General features: G+C 39.1%; 1 protein-coding gene across 1 annotated transcript in view; it reads left to right on the top strand.

Annotated features, from left to right (window-relative positions):
- LOC130229911 (uncharacterized) overlaps window positions 1-2,220 on the top strand; it is a 28,756-nt gene extending 26,536 nt beyond the window's left edge. The window contains exon 4 of the mRNA XM_056458930.1: window positions 1,948-2,220. Within this exon, the coding sequence (XP_056314905.1) occupies window positions 1,948-2,220 (273 nt within the window). The remainder of the gene's footprint in view (window positions 1-1,947) is intronic.
- Window positions 2,221-15,000: the final 12,780 nt, after the last annotated feature.

Genomic DNA, 15,000 nt, shown 5'->3' with positions numbered 1-15,000 from the left:
CAGCCACCTCCAGAGAGGTCGCTTGACATTACAATACATTTTCTCATTATTCTGACTTTCTTTTCGCCTCTGCTTTTGACACCGCGGGTTATTCTTTTGGTCCAGACAGGACTCTACTGAGACACACCGGACTTCTTAATCATGTCACCGGCGCTCCTCAAAAAAGATGCGAGTAACTGGCTTTCTCCTGTGCTATGAAGGACTGTCACATCCAGACTGGAGAGTCTAGAAACTTTCTCTTTTTCAGACACCTGTCAAACCAGGGAGAGACTTTTGCTTGAGGTTTGAGGGAGGGAATTGCAATTCACACTGTACGCGCTGAAATCCTCTTTTGAAAAGATTTCTGAAATAAATTATATTATTGAAGAAATATTATGTGCAATTATTAACAAAATGTCTGCAAATGCTGTTAAATGTTTTTTTTTTTTTTTTTTGCTTTTTACATTTCCAATGCTTTATTTCAATACGTTTACACTTATCAACTTTTTCAATTTAGATTTTTGTATTTTTTATTTTATTTCCCCTCCTCAAAAGTTAAATGAGCTGTCAAATATGAAATATGTGACACATCGATTTTAGTTTATTTAGAAAAAGTATGATTGATAAATATATGTATATATAAAATCACCCATGTAAATACCCCTAAGGGTGATAAACATCTCACCTTTATGGAAAAAAAATTACAATTTTTATTGCTGTTTCCTGCAAAGTGTCCACTTTTTAGTGTTACAGAATTGACCTCACTGCCCTGTTTTTCAAGCAAACTTCATAGACACAATAACATCTATTAGCAATGTCCACCAGAGCTTCACGAGAGGAGTTCTCTTCATTTATGACAATGCATTTATTCAGAAAAAAAATAAAACAATTTATTTATTTCAATGCATGTGCAGAATATACTATTTACTTTTGAAAATATGTCCGGTTATATCAAAATGCATTTATATAAAAAAGGGGTTGTCAATGTGTTTCGGTAATGAGAGAACCAAATTAAAAAAAAGTGTTAATTTAAAACTATTTCAGAACTTCATGTCACTTTATATGACTGTTGATAATTATTATTTTTTTATGTCAAAGTGAATTTCCTTTTTGATGGAGTTTCGTCTGTTGCGGTAATGACATTTTTTATGACTTATTTTGGAAATTATGTTCAAAAAGCGGTAAAATTTAAGTAAAAATGTTGCAATTATTGCTGAAAAATGCTCCAGACTTTGTTTCTAATAACTGGAAGAAGAAAACAAGTTTATTTAAACATTTTAAAACATTAAAATAAAAAATTTAAACATTTAAAAAGTTGATGTTTGAAATTTCTGACAATCACCCATGTGAAAGGCCCATTTTGGTAATGAGAGAAATAAACCTAAATAATGAAAAAAACACTGTTAATTTAAAAAATATTTCAGAATCTCAAGTAACTGTACTGAGGAGGAGAGAACCAGCAGAGCAGTGGCCATGCGGCAGCAAGGTGCCTGGATGAAGTGAGAGCAGCCTGGATGGACATCTGAACGTGGAACCCCTTGAGGATCAGGTTCTTGATCCAAGGGGTCTACGACATTCTTCCCAGCCCATCTAACTTGTACATATGGGGCAGAGTAGACACCTGCATGCCTGCTGTGTTCCAGGCCAGGGACACTAGAACAACTCTTGAGCAGCTGCTTCAAGGCACTAGGTGAGGGTCGGTATCGATGGAGACATGATCAGGTCCTTAAATCCATTGCTGAGGCAATCTGCAAGGGGATCAAGGACAGCCTCTACCACCAAGCCACAGCCGAGGCCATTCACTTCATCAAGGAAGGACAAAGACCAGAGAGGACATCAAAGAGGTGTCAATGGTTGCCCTCCACAGCCCGAGACTGAATGATGTCAGTTTATCTAGCGAGGCAACTGAAGATTCCACCACACATCACCCAGTCCATAATGAGACTTGACTTAATCTTTGTCTCTTAGGCCACAGTACAACTAATCCTGCTGGAGCTAACTGTGCCCTGGGAGGAGAGCATGGAGGAGGCTCAGGAGAGAAAGAAGGAAAAATACCAGGAGCTAGTGGAGCAGTGTCGGATGAATGGGTGGAGGACCAGGTGTATGCCAGTGGAAGTGGGCAGTAAAGGGTTTGCCAGCTACACCCTGAGCAAGGCCTATGGTACACTAGTAATAACAGGCGCCAAGCGAAGAAGAGCCATAAGTAACAATGTGGAGGCAGCAGAGAAAGCATTCAGATAGCTCTGCTTAAAGAGGGGGGAATGGTGGGGGCAGTAGCATGCCAGTTGGACACAGGCCAGGGTCCGATCAGCCACGGTTGGGTCGCCTGAAGGAGGGTGTCTGTTGCAAGACCCGAAACACCCCGTGAGCCCAGGAAACAACACTGATGTGTCCAATGTTGTGCATCAGAAAATGTTTCTGTAAGTACATGATAATAATAATCTTTTTTTAATTAATTAAATTTGTATTGATTTTGTTGACTGTTGCGGTCATGATATTTTTATGACTTATTTTGAAAATGTTCAAAAATTAAGTCAAAATGTTGTAATTGATGTTGACATTCTCTAAACGTTGTTTCTGATATCTGGATGAATAAAAAGTTAATATAAACATAAAAAAAAATTGATGTTCGATATTTGTGAGAATCCTTTTTTTTTTTTTTTAAACGTTAATTTATAAATATTTCAGAATCTCAAGTTACTCCGCATGACTGACAATAATCCTTTTTGAAAGTGAATATGCATTGATTCTGTTGCGGTAATGACATTTTTATGACTTCTTTTGGAAATTATGTTCAAAAAGGTGATACATGATAAAGTAAAAAAGTTGTAATTAATGTTGGCAAATGACTTTCGTGAAAATCCCCCATGTGAATGGCCTCTAAATAGGGCTGCACGATTAATCGGAAAAAGATCACAATCTCGATTCGACCCTACACACGATCTTAATTCAGCTTTTCTACCATTCAGCCAATTATATTTTCAAGGTCAGGAGAGAAGCAAGGCAGTCGCACAAATCATCACAGCAACATTGACACATTCAAATGGTAAAAGTGTCACATACTGTTTTCATAAGGTAGAATTCACCCAAAAATGTCATTTCTGTCTTCATGTTATGATGTATTCGCGGCTGTGAGCTGACCGCCAGCTGTTTGTTTATTACAGAGAATGTGCGCGTACACACAAATGACACAAACTTTAGTGAACAAAACCTGTATAGGCTGTGAATAACAGGTAATAAAGTGTAAATAACGTTCAGTTTGTTGCACAGAGCAATCGCTTGAGAGCCGTGCGGGAGGTTTGATTTGCATGTATACGTTTTTTCTCACAGTGATGGCAGCCATGAGCCGCACTCGGAAGTGAAAGTGAAACCTATGCGCACATCATTTAAATGATCATATCGCATTTTACAGTTATGATTACGACAAGCATTTGATATGCGTTTTCTTTCATAGCGAATATTGTGCACGAAAACAAATGTTTACTGTGTCAGTATAACAACCCTAGCCTGTATATAATGGAAATATAATGGTCTAATAATGTTGTCAACGACAGATGACAAGCACATGTCTCAAACATAAGAAATCAACTTCAGAATTATGAATAGTTATATTCTGATGTCAACATTTTACTGTGAATTAACAAACAGGACATATTGAAAGTCTGGACAAGTCCACCATAATGACTGTACAAAATTTAGCCTTTTATGCAACAGTAGACCTACACACAGGCCTAATATTATTATTGTTGTTTTACCATATACTTGAGAATTAACAATAATAATAGGCTAATCATATTAACCTTTATTTTACATTTACAGAATGGTGAGAAAATCGTGATCTTGATTTTAAGCAAAAAAAAATCATGATTCACATTTTTGCCAGAATCGTCCAGCCCTACCCCTAAGGGTGACAAGCATCTCACCTTAACCATCTTACCATCATCATCACTGTTTCCTTCAAAGTGTCCCCATTTTAGTGTTACAGAATTGGCCTAGCTGACCAAACATTATTGACACAATTACAGTACATCTATTAGCAATGTCCATCACGAGACACATTTTCTTCATTTATGACGATGCACTAGCCCAACTTGACAGCCGTTTAGCACCAGGGTCCTGTTCTGTCTGTGTCAGCTCTGCAGTCTATTAAGGGAGCGCTGTCCTATGCAACTGTCACTTAGCCCGAGAAAAAAAACTTTACGCAGCCGCAGCACAAGCATCTATTTGTCTCCAGCTCAAACACTTCCCGTGGAGCAGAATACAACATGTCTCATCTTTTGCAATAGGAACAGGGGGCCGCGCGAGATGAATTATTTACTTTGCTGACTCGTGCAAGCGCCAGGGGAAAGAGACTGAAAGACAGGGGCACAAAAACCTCCTACCTGAAGCGACTCTACATCTGCAGCCCTTTTACATCTGAGCTCGGCTTCTATACATCCGTCGATCGCTCTCACTCACTCGCTCGCTCTTGGGAGGTTAAAGAAAGTTCTGAGCAGCTCTTTCTGTAATGTTCGCAGGCCTTTGAATACAATATAAATATTGAATCACAAGAGAAAGGCCTCATGCAGTGGCGGTGTTCGAAGAATACTTCACTTTCGCTTGTTTGTTTGTTATAGATTTCCTAAAAGTTTATTTTTTCCTTTTGTTTTTATATGAATTCTCTGACAATCTGTTATTTATTCGAGATGTTATACACAAAAACAAATGAACTTGTGAATTTTGTCAATCATGAGATCGTGCTTGAGACTTTTTTTTGGCTAAACACTTTTTATTGTATTTATTGTTATTTTAGTATTATTTAAATATTATTAAATAATTTTATGTTTTAGTAATTGTGTGTTTCTTGTCCTTTAATTTAAAATTTATTTATTTATTAAAAATGTTTATTCATTGCTGCTTTACTTCACTAATTTTATCATTTTTTTGTTTGTTTATTTGTTTTATAACATTATTAATCTGGGATCGCCACAGCGTAATGAACCGCCAACTTATCCAGCAAATGTTTTACACAGCGGATGCCCTTCCAGCTGCAACCCATCACTGGGAAACATCCATACACACTCATGTATGTACAGTACAGACAATTTAGCCTACCCAAATCCCCTGTTCTGCATATCTTTGGACTTGTGGGGGAAACCGGAGCACCCGGAGGAAACCAACGCGAACACGGGGAGAACACGCAAACACCACACAGAAATGCCAACTGACCCAGCTGAGGCTCGACCCAGTGACCTTCTTGCTGTGGAGCGATCGAGCTACCCACTGCGCCACCGTGCAGCCTTATTTCAGCTTGCCTAACTTTAATCATTTTTGAATAATTTTTATTGATTTCAGCTTTATTCCCCTAACTTTATTATTTTTGTTGTTTGTTTGTTTGATTTCTAACATTGTTATAGTTATATAAAATTGATAGCATTTTAACATAATATTATAACATATCTTTAACATTTTCTGTTTGGCTTGTGCCTAAACCATTCAGAAACTGAATACCGTATTGCGACCTTAAGTTCGCGGTGACCTGTTTGTCTTGTTTGTAAAAGAGATCTGCGCGGGACGCTCTCTCTCATTTACACACACGCGCGCGCACACACACTCACGCACGCACACACACGCACGCACGCACGCACGCACGCACGCACGCACGCACGCACGCACGCACGCGCACACACGCACACGCACACACACACACACACACACACACACACACACACACACACACACACACACACACAGAGAGACAGCACCAAGCCAGCGACGCACAGCATCACGCTCTCTTTCTCATTCACAGACACACACACACACACACACACACACAGCACCAAACAAGCAACCCACAGCATCACGCTCTCTCTCATTATAATAAATTATAAATTTTAATAAATTGTGATTGGAATTTAATACTTGTCTTCTCTATAAGTGCAATGTTTTTATGACGGTATAATGGTATTAAAACTGACACCGTTGCCATTTATAGATCCAGCGGTATACCGGATTACCGTATTACAGCCCAACACTACTCATAACATGTGTTATTAATTGGTTCTAAAATATTGCTATTAATATTTATTTTCATTCAGTAAAAATACAAAGCCATACAATGGAGGTGAAAAGCCCTCCTGATCTTGTTTGACTTGTTGAAAATTCATCTCCGCCATATTTGTTGTTTATTTGTTTTATGACATTTTATAGTTACATAAAATATATATATATATATATATTTTTTTGCAATATTACAAATTAGTATCAATATGTTTAGCTGTTTTAAATTATTAGTTTTATTGAAATTACCACTTTTTGTTTTCTAAATTTGATTATTATTTATTTTTTATTTCAGTTTTAGTTGTATTTATGGTGAGCCAATTACCAATTTGCTATGATCTTGAAAAAGCAAAAGTCAGCGCATTTATCTCATTTACAGTGGGATTTTTCTTTCCTAAGGGAGGAATCGTTTGACTTTACAAACAGACTGCAAGGACCAGACGCTAAATATGGAGAAAATAAAACTATTATTTATCACTTCACTGTACAGCACAGGTTGACAGGCCACGTAACCTATGCAAAGCCTCTCGCCTCTATAATATCATCTGACTGAAAAAAGTCCCAAAGGACATCGCAACCAACAGCTGGCGGATTTTCCTTTATAATCTCTCCTGGGTTTGATCTATGCTCAGTATCAGCCTTCTGCCTGCCGCTTTCAAATGAACAATAAAGCAGGCGAAGATTTAGCCGTGCCGGTGACCCGAGATTCAGCCCAGGATTTTGTAAACAAAATTACTTGCTATTCCTGAAGGGCGTACGGTTCAATTTTTGGAATAATTTTGCGTACTCCTGCTCTGAATACATTTCCTCGGAGTGGAAGGATTCTCTCCCTGACAAATATGACCCAATTTATGCTGACTTTGAAGTGCTGCAGACGCTGAAAGACATTCAAAGATCAAGTCAGGGTTTAAAATGAGGGTCTATTGAGAAGCAATTATGCGTTCGTAGCAATGCAGCGTTTTCTGCATCAAATCAATGCTCCAAATCAAGAAGTGACTTGGCGTGTTTGCCATCCGCTTAATTACATGCTTCTGTCATAAGATGATGAACATGTAATGTGTAATCCCCTGCTGGAGTGCTTTAGGACTGCCACAATCCACGGGGAGAAAACCACCAGCCAATTAACTATTTACACATCTCAAACCATTGGCACACTGCAATTTCTCACACTTTGCTCATCATTCTTTATACAGACATGCACTTTAGTTACATTATTGGAATCATGTTGGACTTTCACTGCAAGTTGCAACAGGATACTTACACGGCAATGGTCAACAGCTTAAAGGCAAATCAAAAGAGCATTATATATACACACACATGTAAAACAGTAATAAAAAGCTACTCATTTAAACAACCTTAACCATTATTTACTGCCTTATTTGGAGAGAAGGTTAATAATTAAATTACTGACGTTCATTCCCATTGAAGCCAGAGAGAAACAGAGACTGTTGAGCATTGATTTGCTCACAGCGACTGTAGAACCAGTGCAACAAATCACCAGCAGGTACAACAGTGGTGACGAGGGCAATGTGTCAGTGTCCCTTCTTTTAAGTTATGCCTTAAGCTTCACCATATCATTAAAGTGCTTCCCAAAACGTTCTTAGCTGGGCTGAAAATTTTCTAGCTTTTACTAAATGTCCTTAAGTGTGTTTTACATTTCTGGGTGTGCTATTGACAGGTGAGTGGACTTGACAAACCACCTGTGGGATACACACGTTCACCTCTATTATACACTTTCTTATAAACACTCCATGCTACAAGGAATGTGGTTATAAACTAGCCTATAGCACCATCTGCTGTTAGAAACTAGAATAGAGTTAGCCTAGAGAGTCGTCTGCGGTTATAAACTAGCCTAGAGCCCCATCTGCAGTTAAAAACTAGAATAGAGTTAGCCTAGAGGGTCGTCTGTGGTTATAAACTAGTCTAGAGCCCCATTTGCTGTTCAAAACTAAAATATAGTTAGCCTAGAGAGTCGTCTGTGGTTATAAACTAGCCTAGAGCCCCATCTGCTGTTTAAAACTAGAATAGAGTCAGCCTAGAGGGTCGTCTGCGATTATAAACTAGCCTAGGGCCCCATCTACATGTTAAAAACTAGAATAGAGTTAGCCTACAGGGTCGTCTGCGGTTATAAACTAGCCTAGAGCCCCATCTGCATGTTAAAAACTAGAACAGAGTCAGCCTAGAGGGTCATCTGCGGTTATAAACTAGCCTAGAGCCCCATCTGCATGTTAAAAACTAGAATAGAGTTAGCCTAGAGGGTCGTCTGCAGTTATAAACTAGCCTAGAGCCCCATCTGCTGTTTAAAACTAGAATAGAGTCCACCTAGAGGGTCATATGCGGTTATAAACTAGCCTAGAGCCCCATCTGCATGTTAAAAACTAGAACAGAGTTAGCCTAGAGGGTCGTCTGCGATTATAAACAAGCCTAGAGCCCCATCTGCATGTTAAAAACTAGAATAGAGTTAGCCTAGAGAGTCGTCTGCTGTTATACATTAGCCTTGAGCACCATCTGCTCTTAAAGACTAGTATAAAGTGGCGTTTGCTGTTATAAACAAGTCTAGAGCACCCTCTGCTGTTACAATCTAACATAGAGCACTATATGCTGTTATAAACTCGCCTAGAGCACCATCTGCTGTTAAAGACCAGTCTAGAGCTCCATCAGCTGTTATAAACAAGTCTAGAGCACCCTCTGCTGTTACAATCTAACATAGAGCACTATATGTTGTTACAACTAACATAGAGCACCGTCTGCTGTTAAAACTAGCCTAAAGCGCCGTCTGCTGTTAAACACTAGTCTTGAGCTCCATCTGCTGTTATAAACAAGTCTAGAGCACCCTCTGCTGTTACAATCTAACATAGAGCACTATATGTTGTTACAACTAACATAGAGCGCCATCTGCTGTTAAAACTAGCCTAAAGCGCCGTCTGCTGTTAAAGACTAGTCTTGAGCTCCATCTGCTGTTATAAACAAGTCTAGAGCACGTTCTGCTGTTACAATCTAACATAGGGCGCCGTCTGCTGTTAAAAACTAGCCTAAAGCAACGTCTGCTGTTTTAAACTAGCCTAAAGTACTGTCTGCTGTTAAAAACTACCCTAGAGCGAGAATCTGAGGTAAAAAAAAAACAACACTCAGAATTGATTAAAGAGAGAATAGCAATGTATTTGAAAATCTCAAAATCGATGCAGATTTTTCAAATGATATTTTGCATAGATATTTTATATATTTTCCACAGTAAAATGTACCCTGACATTTGTCTGCTTTTTTTGGTTTGTTTTAAATTCAACAAAAGACATTGAAATCTGCATTAATTTACCATCCTTCTCCAATTTAAAAAGTTTGTACAATACAAAACCTGATAATGAAAAATAATTACACACCTGTAGCCCTACTGCACAGTTTATGACACTAGTGAAGCTTCATTTCAAAAAGTGATATGAGGAAATTCATTAACAGACTCCAGTGAGCTATTGTCTGGTATAGACATGTCTGGTGCACAATGACCCCAGAGGGGAAATGTAATACAGCTGATTCACTCACCACTAATCAAACCCAAACTAGCAGACAACCAATACCATGTCCATATTTCATAAGCTTAAAAAAACAAACACAACCCAGATCACGAAGGTCATGTCAGAATGTGCCATGCTGCTTTATATATACACACAATCTTTCCTATATATGTCTTCAAAATCATTGCCTCTTCTACAATATTTTCCACACTATATTAATTCAATATGGGCAGTGGAAGCTGCATCTATGTTTCTAGATGCATGTACCATCACAAATGACTCCAAGATTCTCATTTATAATTCAAGAATGATGCCCATCTAAAACACACTACCATTCTCCACATGCTTTCAATAAACACACCGCAGTTGTAAGTCAGGCATCAACAAATGTTCTCCAGTTTGACCACTTAACAGACAAACAAATCATCTGAGCTGAAGAACAGCAGCTTATATAATGCACATCTTCAGTGTCCTACGGAAAGAGCAGTGTTGCATAAGTAAAAAACCAGGATCTGCAGCAATGCAACGGCGGTTTGGTGGAGAGACATTACTCTTGAGCTTTCCTCTGTGTCCAAGTCTGTCCTGCTTTCAAAACGCTACAGAAACTAAAAGGTGGAAAAGGGAACAAATGCATCCGTTTAGAAGCACAATTGAAAGGTTTAAACTCGCTCTATGAATAATTGGTAAAGCACAGGCTGGAGGAAAAACAAGGGCAAAGAGGACGTGAGGTCGGGTTAGAAAACATTACTCAGTTCCTGGAGCAGCTATCCTTTGTTTCCACGGAGCGGTATGGTTCAGTACCATGGTTAAAGTTGGTTTAACATCTGCTGTTATAAACTAGCCTAGAGCAATGTCTGTTGTTATAAACTAGCCTAGAGCGCCATCTGCTGTAAAAAACTAGCATAGAGTTAGCCTAGATACCCGTCTGTTGTTAAAAACTTACACAGAGTTAGACTAGAGCTCTGTCTGCTTTTAAAAACTAGCATAGAGTAAGCCTAGAGTGCTGTCTGCTGTTATAAAGTGGCCTAAAGTGCTTTTGGCTGTTAAAAACTAGCCTAGAGCGCCATCTGCTGTTAAAAACTAGCATAGAGTTAGCCTAGATGCTCGTCTGTTGTTAAGAACTTGCATAGAGTTAGACTAGAGTTCTGTCTGCTTTTAAAAACTAGCATAGAGTTAAAATAGAGTGCCCTCTGCTATTATATACTATAGCCTAGAGCGCAATCTGCTCTTAAAAACTAGCAAAGTGCCATATGCTGTTATAAACTAGCCTAGAGTGCCATCTGCTGTTTAAAAACTAGCCTAGAGCGCCATCTGCGGTTTAAAAACTAGCCTAGAGTGCAGTATGCTGTTTAAAAACTAGCCTAGAGCGCCATTTACTATTAAAAACTAGCATAGAGCAAAGTCTGCTTTTATAAACTAGCCTAGAGCACCATTTGCTTTTATTAACTAGCCTAGAGCAGCGTCCGCTGTTATAAACTAGCCTAGAGCACCATTTGCTTTTATTAACTAGCCTAGAGCAGCGTCTGCTGTTATAAACTAGCCTAGCGTGATGTCTGTTGTTTAAAAACTAGCCTAGAGCGCCCTCTGATGTTAAAAACTAGCATAGAGCAGGCTAAGAGCACCATTTTCCGCTATAAACTAGTCTTTTTTTTCTCTAGATTTTTCAATTACTTTTCCTACCACATGTGGAGTCACATGACCCAGCTCTGTTAGCCACACTTTGCAGCCATATCTCATCTCTGATCAAGTAGGATGATGGAGCTATTCTTGAGCCTTACTTTGCACTACATTGACGATGATTGGAAGCTGTGCCAGAGATGCCTTGAGACGGCATATTTTCCATTATATTAAAATAATTATTTACATTCAGCAATTGGTACCTGGCCGTACAAGAAATCATTAGTTATTTCCGTTTTATGTATTATTTGGATCTGAACAATCTTTTACTTTGAAAAATCTTTTATTTAGAAAAATGACCGTATTTTCTCACTTACATCTCGATCACTTGAGCGCCCAAATGTAACCCACAAGCAGCAAAATGAGTAAGAAACAGACAGTTGGAAAGTTTCTTTACGAGGGAGAAAAGGCCCAGTCAAGGACCCGCAAACTGCCAAGCAATAGATCCGCAACCCATTTGTCAACAAAATCAGGTGAATCCAGCAAGTTTGTGCAAGAAGACCAACTGCTGGAGATCTCAAATGACGGCTGCCTTTTAGGGGCCGTTCGCATATCGCACTTTTTCTTCAGTTCACCACGTTCGTTAATTCCAATAGAGGTGTGCAGCGTGACGCGCTTTCGCCTTCCAGACACACTCAGCTGAATGAATGCCGCAAGTGCAGCGCGAATCACGTGACAAGAACTGACCAATTAGCTTCATACTATGTATGGAATATACACTAATAGACTAATAGAATCATCTTAGACAAACACAAAAAACCCAAACACTACAGTGCTTTATTATTTTTCTCCATAAATAACACTTGAATAATGGTGACAGCAATGTTTTGTCAGCTTGTTACTCTGAGAAAACGTCAATTTAAGAACCACCGCCGCAATCAAACTTTACCAATTGATAAAAGTGAAAGAAAAAAAAAAAACAGGCTCAGTTGGCCATGACCATTTCTCCTCTGACCAAACGTCTTGTGCAGAGCTGCAGTCTAGGCGCTGTAGGCTAGAGAACACTGGACTTTCATTGTGGAGAACTGCAGGTTTGAATAGGTCAATGCTGGGTGATCAGTTTGGCCCACGGCATTAATGCGGAAGACTTGACTGTCACTCGGGTTCTTTCAGGAATCAGTCTTATCGCTCTCCACTCCTCCATGACCACCACAGCATCTGCTCAGGATACGGCCTGGTCCAGGATTATAGATACCTTCGCATCATTTCTTCACAGGTCTTGGATCACATCAATGGCGCTGCATAGTCTGTAGAGGCTATTATTATTACTACTACTACTACTATTATTATTATTATTACTTCTTCTACTACTACTACTACTACCACAACCACCCCCCTAAATTGACTTGTTAATTTTTTTTATTCTGTTTTTACTGCATAATTTAATTACTTTTTTGTAATTTAATATAGGGGGTTGTCCTTTATGTTGATTTTTTGACACCTGAGTAGACTACATGTTTCATCCATTCATTCATTTTCTTATCAGCTTAGTCCCTTTATTAATCTGGGGTCGCCACAGCGGAATGAACCACCAATTTATCCAGCATATGTTTTACGTAGCGGATGCCCTTCCAGCTGCAACCCATAACTGCGAAACACCCATACACACTCATTCACACACATACACTTCGGTCAATTTTTAGCATACCTAATTCACATACTACGTCTTTGGACTTGTGGGGGGGAAACCGGAGCACCCGGAGGAAACCCACACGAACACGGGAAGAACATGCAAACTCTACACAGAAACACCAACAGACCCAGCCGAAGCTGTGAGGCGATCGTGCTACCCACTGCGCCACCACATCGCCACTCCATGTTTGTGTTATGTAATTTTTAGTCGCACAAAGTCGCCTATGAGATGAAAATTGAGCCTCTATTGACTTACTGTGTGTATGAATCATCATGACTTATTTAACAAGCATATACTGAACAACATTTCCAAAGTGAGGTCGGGTTAGGACGTTTCCTTGACTTTCTAAAGCACTTAAAGCAGATATGTTCTAATAAAACAGAAAAGGGCTCAAAAAAAACAATTAAGAGTCCACGGTTTAGGCCAGCATGGTACACTGAATTTATATTCAGGTGACATGCTTCATGAATCAGGTCACTGTTCCTCTCCCAATTACAAGATAACCGGTGGTAGCAGGTCTTTGATAAAGGACCCTTCATTACCGGCTCCGGCGCCCTGTGTTTCGTGTTGTATTAAAACTCCAACAGTCAATGTTAGACCCCTGATGCTTAAAGCGGCGCAGCGGTGCTCACACACGAATATAAATGATGAGAATCTGGGCTGAATGGAGATCCAGGTCACACCGTCTGAATTTAGGCACATCAAGGCCACCGTCTGTCTCAGGGAACTCTCGCTTTCTGCCATTCACTCTGAATATATCAGGTTAAATGAAAGAGAGATGAAGGCTTTGCTCCAAACGTTGAGAGGTCAATGCAGAAATCATATCAATACTTCACTGAACTCTCAAATGCTTTAGAAATGTTCATTTAATAAGGGCTCGTTCACACTGCATCTTTGCCTCTAAAAACACTTGACATGGCGCTCAGAAATGTTTTAAAAGTAAAAAAAAAGATGATTATGAGCATGTTATGGGGAGCACTTGAAGATACATTACATACCTCAGGATATTCTGGACAAAGTAACAATGACTAACTCCACTGCCGTGATATAACAGTAAATGAAACAGACATCATGCCAACTTACTACTATAAACAGAAGCTCGCAATGGTTGCCAGTAGGACTGCATGATATTGAAAAAAAAACTTGTGATATTTTGCATTTCTGCGATATATATTGCGAAATGAATTAGGTTTGGGTCGATAGACGATGCCATTGTCCATCGCCGATGGCCGATAGACATCACAATGCTAAGCCGGCATCGCGATCCTCCGCCCCGCCCCCATTGCAGCAGCAACCCACTCTCGAAAAATACACACTTAAGCCTCGTTTACACTAATACGTCTTAGTTTTAGAACGGCATTTTAGAATGAAAACGATCCATGTCCACACTGGCGTTGCCTTTCATATAAGCCACTTGTGATACCAAATGATCAACTAAAAATCAAGTTATTGTTTGTTGTTCCTAAAACTAGGATAGGCAACAACACTTTTGTCAGGTAGTGTATTGTGCAGCCCTATAGTTGCCCATTAAAAAAACGTGGTACTCACATGCGTACATAACAGTTAACCACATCCATCCAGCACGTGTTCACATTAAAAAACAATTAAGTAGTAGCACGTTGGAGGGGAAAAATGCATTCTGTCTGAATGGTTCCTAAGACTGGACCAAAACAAGGCAACACCACAATTGTTCAGTCTACAAAACTGATTAAACGGTATAACAGTCAAGCATTGATTTATTAATTAGGTTATAATTCGCAACTAAGTGCCATTTGTTGATGTTAGTAAATGTGAAAAGATGAACAAACTCATTCTTTTCAGTTAACCTGATAAAATCAATTTGCAAATTACACTTAACGATTCATTCATGAACTGATCTAATTGCTCCTGTTCGCAATTAAACCATTCACTGATTCAAATGATCCATTCATAGCAGGCCTATTGTTAAAGGTCCCGTGAAATTTAAAAAATGTAGATGTTAGCGTTTCAACATCCAAAGCGTTGCAAACATTTCAAAGCACTTCATATGGCCTTTAATATGGAGCTTAAAGTAATTAAATATATGAATTTGGTTTACTGAAGCATGTATATTTTTTACACATGGGCCGGTATAAAATTCTAACGGTATGATAACCTTGGATAAAAATATCACGGTATCATGGT

The sequence above is a fragment of the Danio aesculapii genome, chromosome 5, assembly GCF_903798145.1.
Source record: "Danio aesculapii chromosome 5, fDanAes4.1, whole genome shotgun sequence".
NCBI classification, from domain to species: domain Eukaryota; kingdom Metazoa; phylum Chordata; class Actinopteri; order Cypriniformes; family Danionidae; genus Danio; species Danio aesculapii.
The sequence above is the reverse complement of the archived record's forward strand: the minus strand, read 5'-3'. Positions and strand labels throughout refer to the sequence as shown.